Source organism: Labrus bergylta, chromosome 12 (assembly GCF_963930695.1).
Source record: "Labrus bergylta chromosome 12, fLabBer1.1, whole genome shotgun sequence".
Classification (NCBI taxonomy): domain Eukaryota; kingdom Metazoa; phylum Chordata; class Actinopteri; order Labriformes; family Labridae; genus Labrus; species Labrus bergylta.
In genome coordinates this window covers 8,513,705-8,539,944 of record NC_089206.1, presented here as the reverse complement: position 1 = coordinate 8,539,944, position 26,240 = coordinate 8,513,705, and the positions used below count along the sequence as shown (strand labels likewise).

General features: G+C 42.3%; 3 protein-coding genes across 7 annotated transcripts; 2 read left to right on the top strand and 1 right to left on the bottom strand.

The window, feature by feature from the left end:
• The first annotated feature begins 304 nt into the window (after positions 1–304).
• LOC109986376 (poly(rC)-binding protein 2) lies at positions 305–7,130 on the top strand. 2 transcript variants are annotated; one of them, XM_020637023.3, is made up of 13 exons: positions 305–463; positions 1,314–1,435; positions 1,580–1,603; positions 1,714–1,746; positions 1,889–2,005; positions 2,520–2,651; positions 3,347–3,475; positions 3,600–3,674; positions 3,929–3,970; positions 4,325–4,397; positions 4,484–4,539; positions 4,677–4,846; positions 5,881–7,130. In XM_020637023.3, the coding sequence occupies exons 2-13, from the start codon at positions 1,367–1,369 to the stop codon at positions 5,915–5,917; spliced, it is 957 nt and encodes a 318-aa protein (XP_020492679.1). In that variant the 5' UTR covers positions 305–463; positions 1,314–1,366; the 3' UTR covers positions 5,918–7,130. The 2 variants fall into 2 exon arrangements, with proteins under 2 accessions (XP_020492679.1, XP_020492668.1); XM_020637012.3 differs by having other exon boundaries at positions 3,929–3,988.
• On the bottom strand, positions 6,860–18,805 carry map3k12 (mitogen-activated protein kinase kinase kinase 12). 3 transcript variants are annotated; one of them, XM_065961679.1, is made up of 14 exons: positions 18,784–18,805; positions 15,408–15,930; positions 13,489–13,685; positions 13,198–13,389; positions 12,928–13,086; positions 12,574–12,732; positions 12,303–12,411; positions 11,754–11,863; positions 11,371–11,487; positions 11,143–11,277; positions 10,302–11,025; positions 10,152–10,219; positions 9,693–9,990; positions 6,860–9,381 (listed from the first exon to the last, which is right to left on the bottom strand). In XM_065961679.1, exons 2-14 carry the CDS (start codon positions 15,867–15,869, stop codon positions 9,250–9,252), a joined length of 2,862 nt encoding a protein of 953 aa, XP_065817751.1. In that variant the 5' UTR covers positions 15,870–15,930; positions 18,784–18,805; the 3' UTR covers positions 6,860–9,249. The 3 variants fall into 3 exon arrangements, with proteins under 3 accessions (XP_065817751.1, XP_020493209.2, XP_065817750.1); XM_020637553.3 differs by lacking the exon at positions 18,784–18,805 and adding an exon at positions 17,587–17,809 and having other exon boundaries at positions 13,489–13,672; positions 15,407–15,930; XM_065961678.1 differs by lacking the exon at positions 18,784–18,805 and adding an exon at positions 17,587–17,809.
• On the top strand, positions 18,451–25,090 carry aaas (achalasia, adrenocortical insufficiency, alacrimia). 2 transcript variants are annotated; one of them, XM_020637076.3, is made up of 17 exons: positions 18,451–18,608; positions 18,811–18,928; positions 19,130–19,257; positions 20,446–20,501; positions 20,594–20,685; positions 20,781–20,827; positions 21,026–21,124; positions 21,449–21,592; positions 21,725–21,845; positions 21,951–22,075; positions 22,310–22,370; positions 22,467–22,557; positions 23,696–23,789; positions 23,972–24,039; positions 24,147–24,228; positions 24,323–24,407; positions 24,852–25,090. In XM_020637076.3, the coding sequence occupies exons 2-17, from the start codon at positions 18,818–18,820 to the stop codon at positions 25,005–25,007; spliced, it is 1,560 nt and encodes a 519-aa protein (XP_020492732.2). In that variant the 5' UTR covers positions 18,451–18,608; positions 18,811–18,817; the 3' UTR covers positions 25,008–25,090. The 2 variants fall into 2 exon arrangements, with proteins under 2 accessions (XP_020492732.2, XP_020492725.2); XM_020637069.3 differs by having other exon boundaries at positions 23,693–23,789.
• Positions 25,091–26,240: the final 1,150 nt, after the last annotated feature.

Below are 26,240 nucleotides of genomic sequence, written 5' to 3'. Positions count from 1 at the left end.
TGGGCTCATGTTTTTTTTTGTGTGGGTGGGATATGTTTGTATATATGTGTTGTGTTGTGTGTTTGTATGTATGCTGGCTGCTGGAACACCTAAATTTCTCTGCTGGGATGAATAAAGTACATCTTATCTTATTTTACTCCAACACAAATCTACAAACAGAAGAACCACATCAACATATCTTTTTTAGCAGTCTGGTCTCTTAACATTTCCAATTTCTCTCAACCAAAAGAGAAGCATCCTTCCTCGGCCTTTTCGGGTGGGCGGGGTTGACCCGCGGAGAGGGGCGGGGCAGTTGAGAGGTCGAAGTTGAATTTCATTTTGTCTTTTGTGCCAAGCAGAAGAGTGGAGTCGGATCGAACAGCGGCGTCTTTTCCCTCTTCCCCGGATCCTTTCAAAACTCCCTCCCGAACCTCTCCCCTTCTACCCTACCCACCCCCTGAACACTCTTCAAGGGACGGTTCGGGTAAGACCTCCACAAATATGGCTTTGTTGTGTTTTGAGTGAAGGACGGTGGGAGAACTCGGCGTTGCCTCTGTGCGCTCCCTAGGCCGCGGGATCAGACTATTTCCTGAAGCTAGATGAAGCTAACGCTAGCCTGGTCGAGTGTGTGTGTGTGTGTGGGGGGTGGTGGTGGGAGATGGAGGGGACAAATTACCGATTTGTATTAAGCTTCTTCGCCGAGTTAGTTGCGAAACTGCTGCGTTCTGAGAATTATTTACATATATTGTGTTCAAAAATGTCCCAGTAGTAGATGCATCCCCGGATTTATTAAGTGAGAAAGTTATGGAAGAGAAAATGTACGGCGCTAACTTAGCCGCTCTGCGTGACTAGCTGTGATTCTGCTGCTAAACTGGGGGTTTCGCAGAGTTATTGCAGAGGCTTCCACTCTTGCATTGTGTTAATCAGCAGTTAGAAGTTGCTGCAATGTGAAGATATCTTTTTTTTTTTTTTTGGTTGTTGTGTTTAACATTTTTTTTCGCAATTAAAAACCTTAAGATATCGCCACCAGCTAATCGATGCCAGATAATAGACAGAGCCAGAGTGGGAGACAGTGGGTCATTGTGCTGATGTGAATGAGTGGACTCGGGCCAGTCTTAATGTCAATTACTGAGCTGAAAAGTCTCATTCTTTCGGGAGTGGTTGCCTAACGTTATTAATGTACAGTTACATGCTCGTTTTTAACAGCCTGCATCACTTCATTCATCTGCACTGACAGCAGTAAACAACGCTTTTTCCCCACTGAGGTGTTTTCATAGTTTCCATGATCCTAAATGTGTCCCCTGATTGTCACAGTTTCCACTCTTGTTTTGCAGACATTCTTCCAGTGACCAAAGACCCAGCTTAAAATCTGGATTCAGCAGCAGCCATGGACTCAAGCCTGGTCGAAGGAGGACTTAATGTCACCTTAACTATCAGGCTACTCATGCATGGGAAGGTGAGTGTCTCTGCAAGAAATGTCTGTTTTAGAAATATGAAAACAAAGTGCTACCTTTTTTTTTTTTTTTTTCTCTTCTGCCTGTGACAACAAAATGCATTTGTAGCTCTAATGTGCTTTTATGTTTTGCTTTGTTCCCTGTAGGAGGTTGGAAGCATTATAGGCAAAGTAAGTTGTGTTTTGTTTTATCTGTTTTGCCACAATCGTCACATGACATCACCCGTTTTTTTGCTCCCTTGACATGTTGTAAATATTGCGTGTTTGTGCGTTTCTAACAGAAAGGGGAGTCTGTGAAGAAGATGCGAGAGGAGGTAACGTGTTTATTTAAACGTGCACATGTGGATGTTCTATTCTTGTGGACGTGCTGCATGTTCACGTTTTATTTCCACTGGTGACTCGTGTCGTGTGATTAAATCTGTGACTGAGCCGACGGTTTCCTGTTTTTTTGTGCAGAGTGGTGCTCGTATCAACATCTCAGAGGGGAACTGCCCGGAGAGGATCATAACCCTGGCAGGACCCACCACCTCCATTTTTAAAGCCTTCTCCATGATCATTGAGAAACTGGAGGAGGTAAGATATGCACACTGCAACTACAATCACGTTTTTTTTTTATACAGATGGGCGGTTTTGATACTTCTACCTGTAATACTAGTAATACTAGTAATACAATGTTGCTGCTCCGACACGAGTGTGACAACTTAGTCATTACTGAAAGGCTAGCTAGAATTTTTTTACACACCCCGCACTCCTTCTCCTGAAAAACAGCCTTTTTCTGTGTTCTCATCTCTTTACATTACCTGAACATTTGTTTTGGAGAGGAGGATACCTGAGCAGATAGCCTAGAAGTATGCTTAACCAACACAAGTGACAGTTTAGCTCATGCCCCTCTGAAAGGGCTGTGTAAGTGTTAGAGAAACACTTAATTTCACTGCTCCTTCCATGATGATCACATGATGAATTGCTTCATTACATGCCTACTAAAAAAAAAAAAAAAAGTTGCGATTAGCAGCTATAATACATCCATACCAATAGAACTGACACTACTTATTTTCTCCCTCCCGTTGTTGTGTCACCTTCCCTACAGGACATCAGCACCTCAATGACTAACAGTACAGCCACCAGCAAACCACCGGTCACCATGCGCCTTGTTGTGCCTGCCAGCCAGTGTGGCTCTCTCATTGGCAAGGGTGGCTGCAAGATCAAGGAAATCAGAGAGGTTTGTCATTCGGTCTCTTTTCCTGCTTTCAGCCGTACACAAAACTTCAGAAAACATCCTGGTGTTTTTATTTTGTTTGTTTGTTTTTTTTTTCTTCTGATGAGCTGTATGTGTTTACCTGGAATCGGTTCTCTCAGCCCCCTAGTACATTTTCCATGCACAGTTGGGGTGAGCTGATGTGAGAATGCAGCAGGAAATAGCCAGGGAAATTCATTGCACGCAAGTGGGAGGGGGTGATGACATATCCTGCAACAGGCCCACGACCATACACTGTTTCGTGTGCGATCTCTGTGCACGTGATGAAACTGCTTGATTTATGATTTCTGCTTCTCAGTGTTGTTCTCCTTTGTTGATATTATGACCATCTTATATTGAAAAAATGATACAAAAGTAAAAAAAAAAAAAAAAAACCTGTGATCACAGCGGTGGGCTCTGTAGCTCTGTGTACGTTTTATGTCATGTATTGCCTCGTGACACCCCCTCCCCCGTCTGACAAAGATTGTCTCCTGCTGTGAGGGACATGTCTGTAAAAGAACAACTGAGGAAGATTTCAGGGGCTGTCTGCCTGAAACGTTTTAGGGAATGCGCATTTTCAGGAATGCATAATGTGAAAGCGACTTTTGTATCATATGAACCTTTGTTTTTATCCCTATGGTGTTCTGATTCTTTCTTATTCTGTGTGTGTGTGTCTGCAGTCAGCCGGAGCGCAGGTACAAGTAGCAGGGGACATGTTGCCCAACTCAACAGAGCGTGCCATCACAGTTGCAGGGACCCCACAGTCCATAATTGAGTGTGTCAAGCAGATCTGTGTTGTCATGCTTGAGGTGAGGAGAATTCTTCACAAAATGTTTTTGAAATAATTGATACTCCTGAACACTGATTATTTTCTGGGTTGCAATGGATCAATATTAAATCTTGGATTTCTTTTTCTCCTTTTTTTTTTTTTAGTCTCCACCAAAGGGAGTGACCATCCCGTACAGACCCAAACCCTCAGGCTCTCCCGTCATTTTTGCAGGTGGTCAGGTAAGCAACGACGGCATTTATTTTTTTTCTTCATATGTATTTGTCATTGGTAGTATTTGTCCTGACAGCGTCCTCTGTTCTGGGCACAGAAAATGATCGAATTTAACATGGGCCAGGGGTTTAGTTGAGAGACTGCTGTTTGTAGCATGTCCACTTTGTTCTTGTGGCACACCAAGGACAGAGGACTGATGGATATTGGAGTTCACTGTGTGTGACACTGCCACACCCTTCTAAGTGCGATTCTCTCCTTGCAGGCATACGCTGTCCAAGGGCAGCACGCCATTCCACAGCCTGATGTAAGTGAAGGGCCCTCTGTAAGTGATCCAATATATTTGTAACTTCGGTCCTGGGAAGCCATGCCACCTTCTTATTTCATCCCTCTGACTCTTTATTTTCCCCAACACCACTGCCTGAGATCCATTTAACAATTCTTATAACCTATTCTAGTTATTTTAACAGTTTAACACTTTTATTTCTTTAACCCTTCAGACTAAACGTCACAGTTTCCATATTCCATCCATTTCACATTTTCCTCTCATTACCACTACAAAAAGGGAAATATTTACAAAATTTCTCATGCCATTTATCATTTCACATGCTCATACTTTCTCTGCTTGTTTTCTGCGTCCTCTCCTCCTTCCTTTCAACAGCTCACCAAACTACACCAGCTGGCCATGCAGCAGAGCCCCTTCCCTATTGCACATAGCAACCAGGGCTTCCAGGGTAGGTGGGCAGATTGAAAGTGGGAATGCTGTAGATTTGAAATGATCCACCTTGTCAACACGTGTTTTTCCTTTGCATTTCTTCAGGTGGGATGGATGCCTCTGCACAAACTGGCTCTCATGAGCTGACCATTCCAAACGATGTACGTTACATTTGACTCTTTTTTTTACGTATTGTGTTATTTAGCAGAATAAAATAGAAAGAGAGTAGATTCATGTGTTGCTTTTTGTGTCTGTCCTGGTTTCTCACTTTTTTTTTCTTCTTCTTTTTCTTCTTCAGCTCATTGGCTGCATCATTGGCCGTCAGGGCGCAAAGATCAATGAGATCCGTCAGATGTCAGGGGCTCAGATCAAGATTGCCAATCCTGTGGAGGGCTCCACTGACAGACAGGTCACCATCACTGGCTCCCACGCCAGCATCAGCCTGGCTGAGTACCTGATCAATGCTCGGTAAGAGACTTTACTCTTATGCAACACATCTATCACAGAGCAGCAAGTTGATAGGAGACATCGCAGTGTTTCAGGTCGCTTTACTGAAATTGTAAAACGCTTCTGAGTTTGTCTGTGTTAATGTTGTGGTTAAGGCTTTTATAGAGGATACAAATAATAACACATATTGTTTTGTACTACAATGTTCTTATGTTCAACCCAAACACCCCAGAAGCATTTTCTTTGTCAAGTCATGCTTAATAATTATTTAAGATAGTCCAAACTGTGAGATGAAATGTTGGTGAAGGCAGTTTTTGTCCGTTAGTGACTTGATGGGAGGTTAAACCTTGACTGGAACTTTTAAACATGCACCTCTAAACTGACATGCCCATAATATGGTGATAATGGTAGAAATAATTACAATTATTACATACCACCATTTCAATCACGAGTGACACGTTGTTAAATATATAATATTTGACGCTTCAACATTCAGATGTAACGTGACTATGACTTTAAGAAATGACCTCTTCTGTAAACATGATTTCTGCCTGAATCATGACAGACGGGCTCTCATTGGCAATTGTCTTGAACAATAAAACAGTTCCCATAATTCTTTGCAAATTCACATTTTGTCTTGATTGAAAGTCATGGTAGCAGAAGACATGCTGGTTATTAAAGTCCACTTTGAACTAATAAGAAAAAGTAATTAAACTTCAATCACCTCTCTTTAGCCTGGCTGTTTAAAATGTTTTATGGTCATTATTTATTCCATGTAATTTTTTATGATTAAATTCTGAATTTCACTGTCATGCAAGTTCACCCACAGTGAAAGTGTTAGTGAGTAATGCGACAGGGAAGAGGTTGAATGTACTGGTTATTATCAGAGTATCAGTCAAGTTTGTTTTGACCAATTGGTAAATTTAATTTTGGGGTTCCATCTTTGTTATTGCCACGTTCCTTGTGGTTCACTTGTCTCGAATTCTTTACACGCTCTATGAGCTCTAACGTAAATAGACTATCAAGGTCATCTTGTTTTCTGTTGTCCTCCTCAGGCTTTCTTCTGAAGCCACTGGACTTGCAGCCAACTGACATGGAGGATCTTCATCAGCACCTAATGTAACCCCTCCCCCTACTTTTTACCAAGAGGTCCCTTATTGAACTTAATGCAAAAACCAAGTACTCTAAACTCACTGTTTCTCCTCGGCTTTGGTTATCCACCTCCTCAGTTGTAATTAAACCATCATCATAATATTGGTATTTTATTTATTTATTATGTTTTTAAATTCCCTTTGCATATAGTTTTTAAAGACTTCATTTTGTTGTATTTTTTCCTCTTTATTTTACTGTATATCTGTATGATCTTCTTGATATAGGTAAAAAAGTTTTAGAAAAATCTGAAAAGGCATAAATAATGTTTTTTTTATGTCAGATTTTTCTTAGAAAATGTCAAAAAATGAAGAAAAAAAAGACTCAATAACATAATAGATGGACTGTTCGCTCCCTTCCTTTTTAAATATCTATTTATTTTTATTTAAAACACAGCTCATCGTAAGAGTAGAATTCATTGATACTTGCCATCATTTTCTTTTTGAGGCTGTACTTCCTAAATGAGGCATTGTGGGTTTTAACGGGTTCAGTGGGTGTAAATGATCTCCAGGTGGTTGTGAATGCAGGTGAAAACCTTTTTCTGAGAGTCCCAGGGTAATTGATCCCTTGTGGTTGAGTGCGGGTTCAAAGGAGAATTTTAAGCTACATTTTGTCTCACCTCTAATTTGCTGAGTAATTGTTTTGTGTCATTCCTGTATTTCCATCCGTTTTATTTCTCGATCAGGACTTTTGAGCATTGTTGTGTATTGGATTCTGATAAGGGTGGGTGGGCCTTGGTCACATGGGGTGGGCCTGAATGAGAGGAAAATATTTTCTTTTCTCTGAAATTACTAAGACCATAGTAATGATGATGATGATGATAATAACATTGAAATGTTTGTTTTAAATAGAGAAAATATTTTTTTTAACTGCAGGGCTGGGGAATGCTGCAAGGGGCAAAACTACAAGACATATTTGTCTTTATAAGTATATTATGCTGAGGTATTAAATTATGATTAACTAGAAGGAGAATTATAGAATTAACACTAGTTTCCTGCTATCCTTTTTTTGCCTGGGTCAGATTTTATTTTTTATTATTCTTTGCAGGATGAAGAAACACGTTTTTGTGCACGTTTTCAAACTATTGTAGATCTGGGTGCAATTAAATTGTTGAAGAAATGAAATGCAGAAATAAAAAAGATGTGAAATGCTTAAACAGTTCTGGATCATCCTTACCTTGTGGCTTACTTGTTATTTTTCTTCCAATTCTAAAACCTTGGAATCAAATGTTTTTAACTCTTATGAATGCTTAAACCACATAAATAACTACAGAATAGCTGACAGTTGATTGTAAAGATCACAAGCAATTGATAAATTATTATAGCTCCAGCATAAATACTCAGAGACAATCCTCTTTTAAACATTGGTCCAGGTGAAACTCTATTCTGATTGGCTGCAGGGTGTCTTTTAATTCCCAGTAATGAATGTGTCATTGTGCACCACCATATAGATAAAAACAAAAAGCCTCATGGCGAAATGTTTTTTTTTTTTTTTTACATTTCTTAAAAGAATTGGGAAAGACATTTTAAGAAATGAAACTGAAAAATGGAAAAGGTTAAACATGCGTAGAGACATTGTAAACAGTCTTTAATTTCATGTCCGGATGCCTCGTGATGCAGCAACACTACAACCTGTAATTAAGACACCTGTTTCGATTTTCACAATTTTTTTTTTTTTTTTAAACCAATACATCATTTATTGTTGCTCATAATATTTTGCATTTGATATAATTCCTATGTTACAGGTACAATGTGCAATGCTGTATAAAAACAAAACATTTTCTATTCAAACCCAAAGGATACTTACTGTTCAACTAGTAAACCACCACAGAGAAGTGCGCTATTCCTTATCTTGGCTACTTCTGCAGTTATCTTAAAGGGTAGAAGGAAGTTGAGGTTTTTATGAAACCTATCAACGTCGTGAAATACAGGAGCCGTGTGGTTCTTTTCTTAAAGGGGAATTTTACACATTTAAATCGGTGTTACAGGTGTAAACTGTCTCAAGTGACGTAGCTTGAGTCAGCGTGTAGCGTTGTCTAGGGTAGGTAAGCCGCTACTGGCATATAAATGAATTAAACGCGACTCTGACAGAAGTAGTTGGTAGTAATTGGGTAATGTAGGCAACAGGCTTTGACGAGTAAAATAATGCGTCCTATAAAAAAATAAATCTCTAATTCTGCTGAAGCGTTTTTGATATTTTTTTCTTCACACCTAGTATTCTAACCCGTCTATCTTTTACTTGGATGATTTTATAGAAATGCATTGTTACTAAACTAGCTATGCAAGTGCAATCTATTTCTTGCACTACTCAAATGATCATCCTACCGACAAAAGACAAAACAATTTTAGAAATTGGTAGAGCAGCGCCAGTATACCTAAAGTGGCAAAAGTGCATTTTGATTGAACCCAAAGCTTTCCAATCATTTCACATGTTTGATAAGCTTCACAAAAATATATCAACCATGTCATTCGAAACTCAGTCGTAGAAGGGTTTAAAAAAATGATGTATTACCTTAGAATCCTAAAAATGCATCATGATCGATATCCTGGTGAGATTTTCATTCCATTCGGACTCCCCCCCCCCCCCCCCCCCCTTGAGTGCTGACATTTATTAACAAAAAATAACTTAAGTAATACTTTCAGGATTAAAAAAGTGTAAACTCTCACAAAATATAAAACTGACACATTCAAACCATAAATTATAAACATGTAGTCATGCATTTGTTCACAGGGCTGCATACCATTTAGTCTTACATTTTTATCTTACAAATAAAATAAAGTTAGATATTTCTCATGTGGTAGGTAATGGATATTTACATTATTATTTATTAGTATTTGATGCATTCGTGTGTGTGGAGAATCATGAAGGATGCTCCCAGAGTGAGGATTAGAGTGTTTAAAGGATGAGTGTGGTATCTTGTGCGTGCGTGTCTGTGGAAGGGTTTTTGCTGTACTGGAGCAGTGGCTAAGGTTACCTTGGTAACTATTTTGCCTTAAAAAAAAAAAAAAAACTAACAGAACTCAAATGACATTATCTGATGTCACAAGCTGCCAAAATATCTGATGTCAGGTTATGACAAATGTCCTATGCTATCTGATGAAGGTTTGCCAGGAACCAACTCATGAGACACCACAAGCCCACTTGTCATAGTCAGAGCCCAGTTTTAAGTGTGATCCCTCTCGACAACAGTAATGTACTGCACTGACAGATTTGTGTACGCCTGTGATGGTTGTTCACTGGAGGGTAGTTGGAGGTCTTTGCTTGTGTCCAGTGATCTACGGAGGTCCTGTGTGAGGTGTAGTGAGGGGGGCCCATGCTCCAGCACTGGGAGGACGGCTGGGCTCTCCACTGCCAGACTGATCCAGCTCAGCACTGTCACAGTCAGAATCATCACACAGGGCCCGACTCTGAAAAGTGAATGAAAAACAAAGGTACTCATGAACTTCAGATCCTTTCAATTGCTGCAGCGGCTTTGTTGTCATTGTAGATTGTAGTGAAAATGATTTTCTCCATTATTCAATAAGTTGTTCTGTCCTGCAAATATTTTCTTTTGTTTGAGATGTCATGGCTAAGCTCAATTAAAGTAGAAGGAACTGAATATCTTGAGGAGTTACTTGCAGTTATTGTCCATCTCAGGTTTTTGGAGTTTTGTTTTTGCATCACTATAAAAAAGATGACACATACTGACACATGCGATCCTCTGTGGGCCTGTTTTTACCTCATTAGGATTCTGCCCAGCGTCCAGCTGAGCTTTGGCCTGGCCTAGGGCTCCGTCTCGCTCCGACAGGCCATCAGAAGCCTGGGCGGGATCCGTGTTGTCCGCGGGGATCTCAGACCCCTGAGAGAGGAGGTCATCGCTGCGGTCGTCCAGCCTGTCGTCAGTGTTGGTGCTGACCACGTCGGGGGTGCCGCTGTGAGAGTGGTCGGTGGTGTGTCCCTCCTCGCCGTCTGACACAGACAGGTTCTCCGAGCTGAAGGTAGACACTGACTGACACTTTGTGATGCTGGTCGGACGTCTGGAGAGATCAAATGAGAAACACCCAAAAAAAAAAGAAATCAAAAATGTCAAAGAATGACATTTAAATCATTCTTTTTGTTCTCTGAATAAATCATCTTGTCAGAGAGGGAGGAGAGCTTGAGGGAATTTTCCAGTGATGAAGGACGACAAGTTACTCACCGTCTCCGTGGTAACTCAACCTCACTGTCAACCTCACCCTCCTCCTCTTCTGATGACACTCCACGCCTCTGTAGTCGGGAAAAATGCACAAGTGAAAATGATCAAAGTGTCACCAGAGGAACACAGAGGAGAGCGTTTAGACATCTTTACCTGTTTGCGTGTGATAGCTGCTCTGTACAGAATGGCTGAAGGTGTGAGATGCTGACTCCCAATCCCTCCTGATGCCCCCCGGGGTAGCCTTACAGCACCCGCTGCATCCTCCTTATCCTCCCCATCGTGTGGCAGACGTGGAGATCCCAAAGACCCCCGACCTGCAGCCGCCCCGCGCCCACACGGTGAGTCGGGGCTGCTGGAGAACGGAAAAGACGCAGCATCTTCACTCGGCGTGTCGCTACGTGGGGGAGTTTCTGTGAGATCATCGAGACCAGCTGCCCCTGCCTCCGACCCCCCTAACCCTGCAGAGGCACTAAGGCTGCCACCTCTCTCCAGCCCGCCCACAGAGGTCTCCCCTTTTCCTTGTCCTTCGGCCTCCAGCGTGGTGCAGATGAGGTCGGGGCTGGAGGAGGAGAGCTGCCTCTGCTGCTGCTCATGGCTGAGCCCTCGCAGGGCTGCGGACGGCTCCAGGAGCTGCTTGGAGGTGTTGTTGGTTGAACTGTTAGCTTGGGCAGCCGAGTCCCTGTTAGGGGATGATTGAGTCGCTTTGAGTCCAGCCAGGTCTCCGCTGCTTCCCTTCCCTGGCTTGCGGTGGCGGGTCTTTACCCTCCGAGAGCGGCTGGGAGAAGTGGAGCTCCTGTTGGGGCAGGCTGGGATAGTGACTTGCATCATGGAGGAATCCATTTTGGGAATGATGACCTCCGATTTGAGGATGTCTGGCCTGGAAAAGAAGGAGGGATTCGTAAACAATACAACCCACCAGCCTAATGAATATTCATTTCCCCCATTTAAGTATTAATCTTTTCAAACAAATAACCACTGAAAGGAGATGTCACACCTCTTTCCCGAGGGCAGTTTCTGAGGGACATTTCTCTTCTTGATGAACTTGTCCATGGTGTTGGAGGAGCTGCTTTGTCTGGAGCTGTGGTGCTTAAACAGACCAGGATACTTTTTATCCAATGACTGCTCTCTCCTGGGGAATAAAATGACACCTAAATGTAAGTGCGTTGTGGCTTACATTCATTTTGGAGAAGAATCTACCCTGCGTTCATGGGTTCATTCTTACCTCTGCAACTCTTTCTCTTTGAGCTCCAGCTGCAACATGACAGCACTGAGCTCCATGTAAAGGTTGTTAGCCCTCTCCAGTTTCCTCTCATAATGCTCACGGATGTCCAGGGCATGCCTGAAAAAAGAAAAGAAAAAAAAAAAAAAAAAAAAAGCTGCTGTCATTGTGCATCCGCATGACAGATTCCTAATTCTGCACAATAGATGGGCACTTACTTCATGCTCAAGGGTGAACAAAGGCATGACATCGAGAAATGGGACACACAGAAAGTGGCCTCATAACATGTGGGCTAACAGTGAAAGTACAATCATGTACTGGTTGAGCACCCTGAGATTCTACAAAATCACACATTTGAGTTGGAAAAGAAAAAAAAAACCACAGACCTGAGTTCCTCTCTGCGCCGGTTTATGAGTTCCTCATCGAGTCGGTGGATACAAGTACCCTCAGATTTAATCTTCTCGAAGTGCTGTTTCACCTCTTCTCGCCATTCAGCCTGATGAGAAGCACAATTTACGCCAACCAGTGCAATTTAGCCAGAGCTGGCTTTGTTACCAGTTCTTTCTGGTAGGGTAGTTTAAGTGTGATAGCTGTGCAAAGAAATGTGTTTGTGAATTTGTTGTGTGTATGTCTGTGCTGTAACTAACCATTATTTTCATTATGAATCTTTTAGCACATTTAATGTCAAAAATGTGTGCTCACAATTTTCCAAAGCCCAAAAAGAAGTCTTCAAATTCGTTATGACTAACTGTCCAAAAGACTCCTCGTTTAATGGCATACATGACAAAGAAAACCCGCAACTCTTCAAAATTAGAACCCGAAACAAGCAAACGTTTGACATCAATCTATGTAGCTCCAAAATAAATCTGTGCTTTGCCTTCCTTTTCGTGCATTTACTCAGGTATTTAGACCGGGACTAGCATAGGCACCCATACCTGAGACTTGAAGTAGGTCTCCTGTGGAGTGGAGAGAACATCAGCTGACGCTATATCCAGATGAAGAAGGATCTGACGGAAAGACGGCCTATTCCTGGGCTTACAGTTCCTGCAAGATGTGAAAGACAATAACGGATAATTAAGTCTTTAAACCACAGACTTACGCCTCCCGTTGCTTCTACTCTAAACCCTGGATTCTACTTCTATTATTCATGTTTTCTCTGTGCTTCTCTTTTCTCATTCTCACCGTCCACTTCCTGGCGTAACTCACCAGCATTGTCTGAGGAGGATCTTGAAGCCATCAGGGCAGCTCTCAGGTACGGGGAGCTGGAGGCTGTTGTTTCCCACTCCCCAGATGATGGCAGAGGAGTCCACATCTTTATAAGGGATCTCTCCAGTAAGCATCTCCCACAGCACCACTCCAAAGGACCTTCAAAGTAAGTCAGGCTTTGTCTTAACTGGGGGGGGTCACGATCTCTTTTGCAAAAGAGACAATCAGGCATACTAGTAATCAGATATTTTAATCCTTCAGATGATCGAAGGTCTCTCACTCAACATGTTGATATTTTATCTGCTCATCGAGTAAAGAAAAGTCCTGTGTTGTATTGATGTCAATCAAACTTACCAGATGTCCACTTTTTCAGACACTGGCTCATTTCGGATGACTTCAGGAGCCATCCAAGCTACGGTGCCAGCAAATGACATCTTGGTACTCTTGTCACTGAGCTCTTTTGAGGTGCCGAAGTCAGAGATCTTAACCATGTCGTCATGTGTAATCAGCATGCTGTAAATGTAAGATAATGGGTATAGTTTTGAATTAAATATTAGGGAATCTGTCCTGAAATGTCAGCTTTTGTGTCTGCTAGTTTTGATGAGTTTTTTTTTTTTGCCTTACTTTGGGGACTTGAGGTCTCTGTGGATGATTTTGTGGAGGTGCAGGTAGTTCATGCCACCAGCTATGCCCATGGACCAGTCAACCATGAGGGATGGGGTGATTTTACGACCGGCCCTCAGCACCTCGTACAGCTGTCCTTGGGCACAGTACTCCATTAGAATACAGTAACAAGGAGCCTGGGTGCATATGCCCCTGCAAGGATGCACAGCAGTCAGATAACACATCATATCAAAGTGAGATTTATGCAGTTAAACATCACATGACCCAGTAGGATCTTTCGAGTTCCCTTACTTGAAAGTGATGATGTTGGGGTGCTTCAGTTTGCGGAGGTGTTTGATCTCCGTCTCTTTAACGTCCCGCACTTTCTTCACTGCCACGTCTTCTCCGTGGAACTTGCCGAGGAAGACGGCACCCTGTGCCCCGCTGCCCACCCACTGCAGGTCAGAGATTTCCTCAAAGGGGACCTCCCAGGACTCTAAACACACACCAACAATCCCAAAAAAAAACAACACATTTCCGATAAGTAAAAGTGGGTTCATGGAACTTTGCATTGGAATTACACGGGCATTGCAACACATGTTTTCAGTAGCAACCTTTGAGCGATTACTTGAATGACATCGTTCACACTTAAAGTCAATTTGTACTCTCTCAGATAAGACAGGGAGGAGTCAGGGGGGTTGCTGGGAAAATGCTAGCTCTATGTTGCACATGAGAATGGAGCGGGCAGAACACAATTACATCGTACAAAAAGGCCTGTCATGTTCAAACAAATGGTATATTGATAACTTATCCAGCAGACCATTATATTTCTATCCAGAGATAAGAGAAAAATCAGGGGAAAGGACAGTCCACTCATACTGTAATCTGTCTGTCATCTGTCAGATTGACTCTTCTTAAACGACTGTGAGAGCTCGGTCACTAAGGAGAGACGAGCCAGGCAGAATAAAAGAGACAAGCAAATCAATTCTTCATGAGGTCCACTGAAGTGTCGAGATCTCTGGAGAGAGCTGCTGCGGTTGAGGCGTGATGCACATGACGCCTCCTCTGGCCAGCTGTGAAAACTCACGGCAACTGATGACTGAGAGTGAGCCGGACTGACGGAGTTCTGAACACAGTCACGCTGCCAGCTGGACTTGGTGGCAGTCAGTCACAGAGTAATGAAAAATAATGGAGGTCTAGTTTTGGATGATGACAAAGGAGAATAAGTAAAATGATTATTTTGAGGTATCTGTAGGTGACTTTTTAAATTGCCTGCTACTTTATACCTCTACCCCACTATGTTTAAGAGGAAAATAGTGTAGTTTTACACTTTTAACTGAGAGCTGTAGTTACTTTTGGAATATCAGCAAAGGATTTTGCACTAAACAAATGATATACATCTAACCTTGTTTTACTCTTCTTACAAAAGCAGAGTGTAGCTGCTGGATCATTTAACAGATGTTTACAAGTTGTTAACAGACATTTGCTAACTGAACTTCTGAAAAGGTTTCATAACATAAATGTTTTAGTCTTAAGTGTTTAAAACATGAAATGATCTATAAATGATTATCTCCAAAGAACAGACATCAGAAAAAAAAGTTTTAAAACGTGTACAAATTTGCAAAGCAGAACTTTGTCGTCTTTAAACGCCGGACAATCACTCAGATTACATGGTCACTCTTTGTGACATCCAAGGCTGGAAACCCTGGACTGTGTACTAATGTGTAGTTCACCTCTACTAGCTACTTTTGTGCGACAATAACATTCTAATACAGTACTATAAAATACTATATACAATGACTTATGTCTGTTACAGGTGCCATTCTTTTCTGCAGGACACGTAGTTTTACTTTGGAGCCTTATACTACATTTCGCTGTCAATGCTTCTGTACTTCCACTAAGGTATGATTTTGAAAAGAACACAACCTTTACCTGTTATTAACTATTTTCACATGTTGGATTAAACCGTTATAATAAACCTTAAAATAAAGTCTCTAAAAACTTCAAGCACCAATGTTGAGCTCAAACTTCCTCCTTTAGCTCAGATTTTATTAGTAAGTTAATTATTAGTTATTAGGTGTAACTCCGTAGTTAGAAAATTACCACAAAAGCTTTTTTAGTGAATAATTCTATTAGGTGACAAACTAGACCACTTTGGCATTAACTGTACTATCCAAAACCCAGCAGTGGGTCAGACAGTCTTGAGGGGAAATGTTTTTTGTCAACTTACCTTCATGGCTATGTTTGTGTTCAGTGGAATAGGCCTTCCCAATCATGGTCCAGACTGGTTTTAGGCAGCCAAACAGTCCCTCCAAAAACCCTCCACTTCCTGATTGTAGCCGAATGTTGTCCGACTGCCTGCGGACAGCACCGGCCTCCGGACTGTGCCCGGCCTCGGCCCCGCCGCCACACTGGCAGGCTTCATGTTCATGTAGTTTTAGCACGCTGTTGTCAAAGTGGGCCGAGGGTCCATCACTGGGAGTGGGGCTGCTGCCGCCCGGCGCCGCCTGCGCGCCTGTGTCAATGGACAGCACGTTACGGAGGACACACTGTGTGGGGGTCAGGTCCGTTTCGGGGGTGCATGCAGGGGTGTCTCCATCAAGTCTTCGATAGGAGGGCTCTGAGATGGGGGTGCTGAAGCCTGACAGGGAGGGGGAAGGGGCGTGGGGCTCATGGATACAGGTCCCACTCATCAGGGGTTTCCCCAACACAGCAGTTCAGGGTGGATGGTGGATGGTATGATGAGAAGAAAGCCTGGAAGAGTACAGGTATGATAATTAATGCATTCAAATGATACATTCTTGTTTATATGAGGATATTGCATCGGTTTGTGAACAGAGAAACAATGTTCTGACTTCTTTTCAGCATGAAAACAAGTGTCGAGTAACTTCAGCACTGGACAGCTCTACATGCAAAATAAACAGCACAATTAAGGAGCTGTCCAGTGCTGAAATGACCACTAACTTTAGTTATTTCATTTCTCTGTTTACAAATGACACAACAGCTGAGTACAGATATACCCATACCAATATAAATATCAGTATCAATCAATGGTCATTGATCAATCAATACTGCTCAAAATGTAGTATTATGTATCTGCAAGTATACCAGTAAATGCACAGATTCAAAAATAGAACCAGCGATAGCTCCCAGAATCAAGTGGTTTCAGGTAAAGTATCCTGTGACATTGACAAACAACATCAGAGAGGTGCTGACAGAGAGACTTGTTACTTTAGCTAAAGGTCAGAAATCAGTGTTTCCCCACAATCATGTGTGCATCATTTAAATCGACTGGCATCTGAGGGGTAGTCAGTATCGGCCCATATTTTAAGAATCAGTACCGGGAAGGAACATCTCTCTCTCTAAAGTATGCACTAACTTTCTCTTTTGTTGGAGCAAATGCAAAACACTACAACAGAGGAGTCGTGCTGTGAATTGGGCACTCGTCCAGCCCCCCAGTTAAACCACTCAGTTACTCAATTTCTAAACCAAATCCAGTCTGAATCATTCCTCTTCTCTGTGTGCATGAATGGGAGAACCAGCCTGCCCAGTGGAGCCATCACCCAGAGTGGAAGTAGGCTTTATGAATGAACTGCACAGAGGAGGTTGCACGGTCCTCAGCTCTATGTCACCTGTTCTTTAACTGTTCCTCAGAGGCTCACCAGGGTCCGAAACACATCAGAGCAAAGCCACTCAGCAGCTCCCATCTGTCGTCCGTCATGCCTCAAGTAAAGAGCATTGTGTGCATATAAAGAATATGACAATTGCATAACCAGCACAGTGTGGAGATATACGTAGGACCGTGCGTGCGTGCCTGCATGTGTGTGCGTGCGTGTGTGTGTGTGTGTGAGAGAGAGAGAGAGAGAGCATGGAGGAAGGATGGAGAGAGCACATGTATCCTGTTCACATACACCAGCTCCATTTCTCGTACTGCACCACTGCACGGAGAAGAGCGAAATGAGAGCGTGAAGAAAAACGGGCAATAAACAACCATGGGGCCTGTGCAGGAAGGAGCCGTGCACACACGCACACAAACACAGGAAGATCAATCTTTAAATAACCGAGGATGTGATGATGACACTCAGCAGCATCATCAGCCGACGTGCATGAATCGCAAGCCTGATGCCCACTACGGTCCATGCCAAGTCAAAACTGCCGCAGCGTCTCCACATTTAACTCAACGTTGGCATCAACACAAATATTCTGTAATGTGGGGCTTACTCGCTGCACAAATATGATTTTCTAGCGTTCATCGACGACGATTGGTTTCTTGGCAGCATCAGTTCAGTGGTGCAGTGTGAACGGCGTGAACGGTACCGCACCAAGCAACGGCATCATCACCTAAACGTCCCGAGATACCCGATTTCCAATTCGATCGGCATTTAACCGGATAGTATGACATTCCCATACCTTTCTGCCCGCTTGATGTCGCGTTGTCAAGTGAAAGGGGTGGGCTCCGCTCTCTATTTGTCGGTGATAATGAGCGGATCGTTGTTGTTCCTCGGTCCGGTGCTGTGTGTTGTAGTTCAAGTCCCCGTATCCACGAGTTTCACGCTACTGGGATGGATCCCAGCGGGCAAATTGTGTTATCAATAAGCGGGGACCCATGCAACGTGAGGCGCGCTGGGTTTTTTTTTTTGGAGGGGGGGGGGGGGGGGGAGGGAGCTGTCTCCTTCCCAGTGCTGAATTGACGTCACGGGAAGGCAGGTTAGGCCACAAGGGGGCGCCAACACCACTTTTTCTGCAAACACAAATACACGAAATTGTATCCCCCCCCCCCTCCCCATCAGAACATAAATCTCTTCCGCTCCAAAAAACATTTCCCCTTATTGTCTGGTTTATGCATGTGACTGCAATTAAACGATTCACGTTCATGTTAACAAGTATGCCATGCTTGTCCCTCTGCTGCTGATGTGTCCCTGAGCAAGACAATCTGAGTCCCCGCGGATCCAGGGAAACTGTATTGCAGCTGACCATTGCGATTTTCCTTCAGTTGTTAAGAGGGGAATGTGGGGTTTTTAATCTCGTGATAATACATGAACAAGATGTTTGTTTATAGAACAACATAATAAAATATGGGTTGGAAAATAGCATAAGGAAATATCCAATTTGTAATGGCTAAATTAAATAAATTATGAATGTTTTTAGGGACTCCAACTTCTAAAAATACAAACATTTGGTTTCTGTTTTTTGGCTCACAGCGTGCATGCAATGTTGCTTTTTGTCCTCAAGAGGTCAGCACTTACAGTTTTTCCTATAGCCGCGCTCCGCACTGTTTGACCCATGACGCTTGCCGTACTCCACACGGCGGGCTCGACTTGAAGCAAGGAAGCCAAAAAAAGTGACCCAACGACGTATCGTGTGATTTATTATGTTGTCAGGAAGAGCATAGCAAGAATAACTGACCAAAAGATTATAGATAACACTAAAAGGTAACTTTTACGGTTGTATTATAGGAGTATTAAGTGATGTTGTTGACAGAGTCGGGAGGATATCGATATCAACATAGTTAGCTGGAGCCGGATAGCTAACTGTGATGTGTTAACCCTGCGTGTTTTTTAAAGTGTCTGCATGACGTCTGTCTGTGTTCACCTGGTGTTTACTTACCTGACTGAGCCCATTGTGTCTGTGCAGGGTGAAAATGTGCTCTCTCGCGTTGTTTCCCCCTCCGTTACCCTGCGGACAGACCACTCTGTGCGAGTCCAACAATGAGCTGCTGTCAGGAGCCACCACTGAAGACCGGCTCAAACAGGTCTGATTCACAAACCTGCTGCCTTTTCATTAATACGCCACCTCTAAAAGACGGCACAATGACCCCAATTTCCCAGTTGGGTTTGGGGGTCAAGGGGTCACAAAATCACCTGAATCCCTGAGATAAAAGTGTTAAGAGTTGTTAACTTTTTTTGTCATGTCTTTTTTTTTTTTTGTCATGGGTGTGGTGGGTATCCTGCAGGACTCCAGCCCTCTCAGTCTTCATTTCCCCCGAGAGTCTCTGAAGCTGCACAGTCGCACAGAGAGCAGCAGCAAGGCAGCCTTCCTGGACCACTCTGAAACTCTGTGGATGAGGAGTGCAGCAGCATGGTATGAAAACACAGACATGCAGAGATGATTCCACAATTCACTTAGCAGACGTACATCAGAGAGTGAAGTACAACACTAATCCGTTCGTACACCGCCACCGAAGCAATGCAGGTGTTAAGCGTCTTGCCCGTTGCTCAGCTGGGGATCGAACCCTCGACCTTCTGGTTAAGAGGCGACGACTCCGCCAACTGAGCCACAGCCGCCCATTCAGATAAGGCGTTGGAGTTACAGCATACTGTTACACATTATATCAACTCTGTGACCAGTTTATGAGGTAACACTTAGCTAAAACAAATGAAGTCTGACATAAGGTAATGGGGTGGTAAAAAATAAATGCATGCAAGTTTTTTCATGTGCAGCGTACAAAAAACAGACTGGACAAAGCTGGTCAGGAAGGCCGGCTCAGTGGTCGGCTCTAACGGTCCAGCAGGTGGCAGAGGCCAGAACTCTGAACAAACTGGGTTCAATAATGACAAACCCCACTCACCCACTCCACGCCCTGAAGGTGATCAAGAGCAGAGACTGATTGCACCAATGTGCAAAACTGAGAGATACAGGAAGTCTTGTATACCAGCTGCTATAAGGTTTTACAATGCACAATAGCAGCGTGCACCTGCCAGTATAAAGAAAAGCAAACAACTACCCCTCTTATTAGGGCATTGCATTTACAAACACCTCCACCTGTAAGCCAGAACTCTCAACCCAATTAATCAATCAACTACAAAAACACTTCTGTTCTCACTACCATCATAACAATAATCACCATATCTGTTACCACTACTACTTTGTATCTGTTCATTTTTATTCAACTTCTCTAGTGTTTTTTTTTCTGTTTTTGTTTGTTCTGTTTTTTTGTTTCTGTTTGTCCCAGTTGTTGTTTTCCCAGTTCTACTTTCTACTCTATTCCCCCAGTTTTTTGTTGTTGTTGTTGTTTTGTTTTCATTTCTTTTTTTCTCTCTGTGTGCCTGTAAAATTGTCCTCCCTGTTTTGTCCTTTGTGTCACTGTTTGTTTTGTTATTTCACGAATAAAAGGATAAAAGCAAACGACTGCACCTCATAGTCACTCAGATTATTTGAATCTGCCAAAATAACTTGCACCAAATATCGATCAATTCACCTTTTTAACAATTTGCAGAACCATTTGTGCCATCATTTCAAAAGTGTAACATTTATCTCTGTTCATTCCAGGCGGGATGGTGGCTTCACGGGGCTACTTAATGAAATTACAAACTCTCACACAGAAGGTACATGTGTTTTCATTAACATGAGAAACTACCTGATTGTAATTATTCTCTTGTGTGAATATGCATCGACTCACGTGCTTTGTTTCTCGTAGTGCCGAAATGGCTGTCGGTGAGCTCTGGTTGTATCTTGGCATTACTCCAAAGAGCGTCCTCCTTTCATGGCTCCCTGTTTCCTCATCTCACAGTGAGTTTTTGCTTGCTAGTTTAATATGAAACGATGAGACACATTTGATTACCAGTTTTTGTAGGTCTATTACATGTTTGTCATTTTGCCTGTAGTTGAGCAGTGAGGACATGATTGCTGAGTTTTCACAGATACTGAACTGGTAAGTGCCAACGTTGAATCTGTTTTTCATTTTTGCTCTCAACGGGAAAATTATTGATGTAAAAAAAAAAAATGTTATGAAGAAAGTGGCATTGGAAAGAAATTAGTGTTTAATAGTTACTACAACTTTTGAGCTACAACAGTTAGTTGATACATTGCTCATTCATCTCTCCTGCTTGAATCCCTCTTGCTTGACCAGGTCTGACTGTGTGGTGCGAGCCTTTGCCTGGCATACTCACACTGATAAGTTTGCTGTAGCCCTCCTGGACGACTCCATCAAGATATACAACCCTAAAAGGTACACAGAAAAGTCTCTAAAGAAGACCTCTGCTGTCCTTGTTGTTGTGTATATGTGACTGAAGGAAGTTTCAAAGCCAAAAATAACAACACGTTTAAAAATGCAGAACTTAAAGTCTTGAACATATAATTCAAATGTTGCGATAGACTTTGTAAATACTGTTTTTGCATTTTTCGCTAATCTTTTGTTAAGGGTAGTTCAACCTGGTGAGAGAGTCACTTTCCATGATGAAGAAAGTTTGTTCTAGTCTGTAGAAATACTTTGCTGCAACATCAAGCCTCTGTTTCTCACAACCTTCTGAAACTCTTTGGCTCCGTCGCTTAGTGCCACAACTCCCACGCTGAAGCACCGTCTGCAGAGGAGCGTTGCAGCTGTGCAGTGGAAGCCTCTGTGTGCCTCTGCCCTCGCCGTCGCTTGTCAAAACTGTTTGCTGGTCTGGCACGTGGACCCCTGCTCGCTATCAACCAGGTATGTAATCTTGAGTTTCTGCATAAAATCTGTTCACAAAATAAATGTTTTGTTTTGTATGTGGTTGCTTGAGGAACACTGCAGAAAATCTGACACTTTTTTTCTTTCTCTATCTTTCTTCTCTTCATTCAGACCATCCTCTGGTTGTGCTCAAGTTCTGTCTCATCCCGGTCACTCGCCTGTCACTTCCATCGCCTGGTCTCCAAGCGGCTCCCTCCTCGTGTCGGCCTCGCCCATGGACACCGCAATGATGGTACGAGGAGGATATTACATGCGTCGATAAATGATTCAGAAAGGGGTTCACATCCTTTATTGTTGTTGTTTGTTTGCTACCACTGGCATCCACGTTGTCTTTCAGGTTTGGGATGTAGCTTCAGAAATCGGTGTGCCGCTTCAGCGTGTTGGAGGAGGCGGCGTCACATTTCTGTCCTGGTCCCCTGATGGTAGCCACGTCCTGGCCTCTACACCATCAGCCTTATTCAGGTTGGAAAGACAGTTTTACCTTCCCTCCATGTAGATGTACAGAAACACGAGGGAAGAGATGTGATTAATGTGTGTAGACGTGAGTCAGTGGCTGCTTGCTGTGGGCCCACTCCCCTCTCGTGAATATTTATGAGCACGTAAAAGATTAGCGGCTAATCTGGAGTTTAGAAAGTGTTATACGATAATGAGTAAAGTAAAGTTTTGCGCTTGAATGAGTCAAAGTTCTTTCTTCAGGGTTTGGGAGACCAGGATGTGGACATGTGAGCGTTGGCCTGGTTTAAAAGGACGCTGCCAGGTGAGAACGATGTGTGAGAGTATATGTTGCGTTACTTCAGGTTCTTGTAGATGATGTATTTAATGACTAATTTTGAGCTTGGTTTGTTTTGATCAGTCTGGCTGTTGGAGTCCAGATGGGAGTCGACTTCTCTTCGCAGTACAGGGAGAAGCGGTCATCTATGCTCTGACCTTCACTGACGCACCAGGTTATCTGTTTTTCTTTCTACAACATAACCAGTTACTTTATTGAACGCACAGCCTTGTTGATAATGTAGTTTAACAATAGACTGTATGAAACATGGACGTTATCTCAGTGACGTCTGGTAACAGGCAAAGAAGTGGCGTTAAGGCAGACCGCTACAAAGAAGCCCACCTGTTAGTCAAACCGGCCACGCCCCTGATTATCAAAATCTATGCAAAACTCTTATCTTTAAGAAAATGAAAACAGGTAAGTTATTATAAATAATCCTCCCTTATTTGTGAGAATCGATAAAGAAATTAAGCTTTTGAGACCAAAACTGTGTTCGAGGCTGTAAACATTTATCTCTGCAGTGAAAATGAGCATATCAAATCTTTTTACAGATTTATTTTTGAGCTTTTATACTTAATTTAATTGAACAGTGGATCGAGTAGTAAACCAGGAAGAGAGATGGGAATAACAGGTGGAACAGGAGCCCAGGTCAGATGTGAACCATGGCCCCCCTCTTGGAGGACTATGGCCTCCGTACATGGGGCGCGACCTAACCGCTCGCCCATCTGGGTGCAGACAAAGGGCATTTTAATGTGTATATAATGGGCTTCTCGGGTATTTTGAAACAGTCTCAAGTGGACACCTTAGGAGCTGCAATTTTTACACTTCTGCACAGGCTTTTTAACACCAGAGGTTACCGCCTGATATTAAGCATGACTAGAGTGCTTCAGGAATAAATTCTTCAACTTGAAATGAGCTAGCATTTCTGGACTTCTGGTTCTCATGTCTCTATGTCCATGGGTTTGCAATAAAAACAATCTTAACTTGAGAGATTGTCTTGTTACGTGCTGCGACATAGAATACCTCAGTGTACACAATTTATAATCTAGAAATCTTTTACGTATAATAAAGTAAAGTATAGTATAAAGCTCAGTGTTAGTGACAGTCAAGTCAAGATATCGTTGCAGAGTTTTACTCCTAAACATCAACTTTTTACATCTGGTGGAAAAAGGGAATCAGGCTTCTGCTAACTTCTGTGTTGGCCTGCAAAAATATGTCATCCCTGCTGCACACTTGTGAAACTATGCAGGTTACTTGATCTGTGGAAAAGTTGGTTTGTAATTGACCTGTATGTTGTGCTTTTTATTCAGCAGGAGTACCTACAAGCACATCAAATGGGCCTCAGGCAGCAACAGTGTTGGCTGACCTATCAGAGACAACCTTTAACACACCAGATGGAGACATCATGTAAGAGCACTGAACTAAGTTGCTTATTGTTTGTCTTTTAGCCGACCTGCATCAAGAACATTGAAAATTATTCTTGCTTTTAATGAGCACAAATGAGCAGGCAGCCGGTTTGTAACACAGCAGCCACTTCACAATAGAAACATTGTTTAGTGTCAATCAACTCTGTCCAATTGTTCTGCCAGTGTGGGTGGAGAGATCCAGTCTATAGCCTGGGACCCAACAGGAGAGAGGCTCGCGGTGCTTCTCAAAGGTTTTTCTCACTTGTCTTCTTTCACAACATAAACCTCTTCACATCATCTGCGTTTCATTATTGTTTTCTGTTTCTCATAACTCACCTGAGTGTTTTTGTTTTCTCAGGTGATTCTCAGGCAGCGGACCGGCCTGCAGTCATAGCTGTGTTTAAGACAAGAACCAACCCAATTTTTGAGCTTTTGCCATGGTTAGTTCTTTGTTGTATTATAGGTCTGAAGATGTTTGCATCTCAATGGGTAATACTAATGTATGTATTGAATATTTTCTGTGTGTCTCTGTAGTGGTTTTGTTCAAGGGGAGTCCGGCGCAGAGCCAAGACTGATGCAGTTCCACCCCATGTTTGAGCACGGCGCTCTGCTCACAGTGGTTAGTTCTTTCCTATGATACCTGTTATGTCGTCATGTTCTTGATGTGGGCAAAGCGAAGGTACTCAAAACGATTTGTGCAATCGCTGATTGGAAACTTAAACTGGGATTTTTTTTAAAGATTGTGAGCACACGTGGCTAGTTCATGTTTTAGTAGCATGTTTGATGGTCAGGGTCATCAAACCTGCAGCAAACTGGGTGACCGGTGCTCGCTTCAGTAGTTAGGAGAGCTCATAATTTAATTATAGGCAAGATTAGGCCAAGCGTTGAACTTTTAGTTAATTTATCTGCTTTCTGTACCTTACCCCAGTCCTGGTGAACGAGGTAACGTATTAGGAATGTGATATAATCTATTGTCTTTTTTGTATCTTAGTGAAAACGTCAGAAACCCTCTTTTCTCTGTACTCATCCAACTGAAACGTAACTTTTGTCTCTGTGTTCTCAGTGTTGGTCCAATGGAAGAATTACACACGTGCCTTTCTACTTCCTGAGTACTGGCGTCCCTCAGTTCGGCCTCAGTGGCAGTCCGTCTCTGCCACGACTTCAAGCAAGACCTGCAGACTTTGCTAATCAATCGCTCTTTACAGAGCTCATCTCTTGACTGCCCCTCACCCACCATCACAAGCTCACAAGTTGTTATTCATATCAGGAATTATCAATAAATTTGTTGAAGTTCTTCCACTATGAGGATTGTTCTGATTGTACTGTTATTAGCCCGACTGAGCCAGCTTCCTTTGAACTGGATTATTTTCCATTAAAAGCTGTCATGGACAGTTTAAAAAAATCTCCAAATCAATGCAGCAAATTCACAGATATTCACCCAGATAAATACTTAATATTTGTTTTTAGGGTATATTGTGTGAATATTACAAAAAATACAAAATATAATACCAGCATACATCATATAAAATGGTATATTTCAAAGTAAATTTGTGAATTTATCCTCCTAAAATGCAATGCACGTGTCGTTTAGGAGCTCCTCAGATGGGAAATGATTCAAGTTGAATGTGGGTGGTGGTAGAGCAGCTCCAAATTAGTTAACTAGGAGCCAAAATATCCAATCCAAGAATCTTTTATTCAAATTAATTGGTTGTATTTTCAGAAGTCAAAGTTTGATTGACAGGCTACTGTGTCATCAAGCGAATGGAAATGTTCTTATTTTTGTATCCTCATTGCCTAAACTATTATAGCTGATTATAGCTATCACTGTATTTTGTATGCTTAATAGATAATATTGTATTTTTTTGGTAAATAGAAACATCTCTATTCAATGCCTTCTTTTCTATACCTGGCAACTACATTACCCACAATGCAACGCCCCTGACGAAGTGGAGAGAGATTATCACAATATGCAAATAGATACTATGTAGCCTCCAACAAAGTCAAGAAGCAGACAACAGAGGGCTTGTAATCTTATTTCTTACTAACTTCACATGGTCCAGTTTTTATCTACAAACTTGAAGTCTAACCAACATCAACTCAACTGACCATTTCATTGAGCATGTCTTTGCTTATAGCTTTCTCCTAATTCTTCAGTGGTTTTGATCCATTCAATAGGGAGTGTACTTTCCTGTATAAATTAAATGATTTTTATTTTGAATAATAAGCATATCAATCTAATTTTTGAGATGTAAATCAGCACGTTTTGTTATTGAAGTTGTACTTAAAGAGCTGTAATGGCACATTCTATTTTAAGTCAGATGTGAATGTTGGGTCTTAAGTTAAGCTTTTATTACTCTGGAAAGATCAGAGAGGAAGCTGGCTAAAGTACAGACAGAGCGGTGCAGCTGCTCAGCATTTTTACACTACAAAATACTTGATTCAAGTTGAGAAA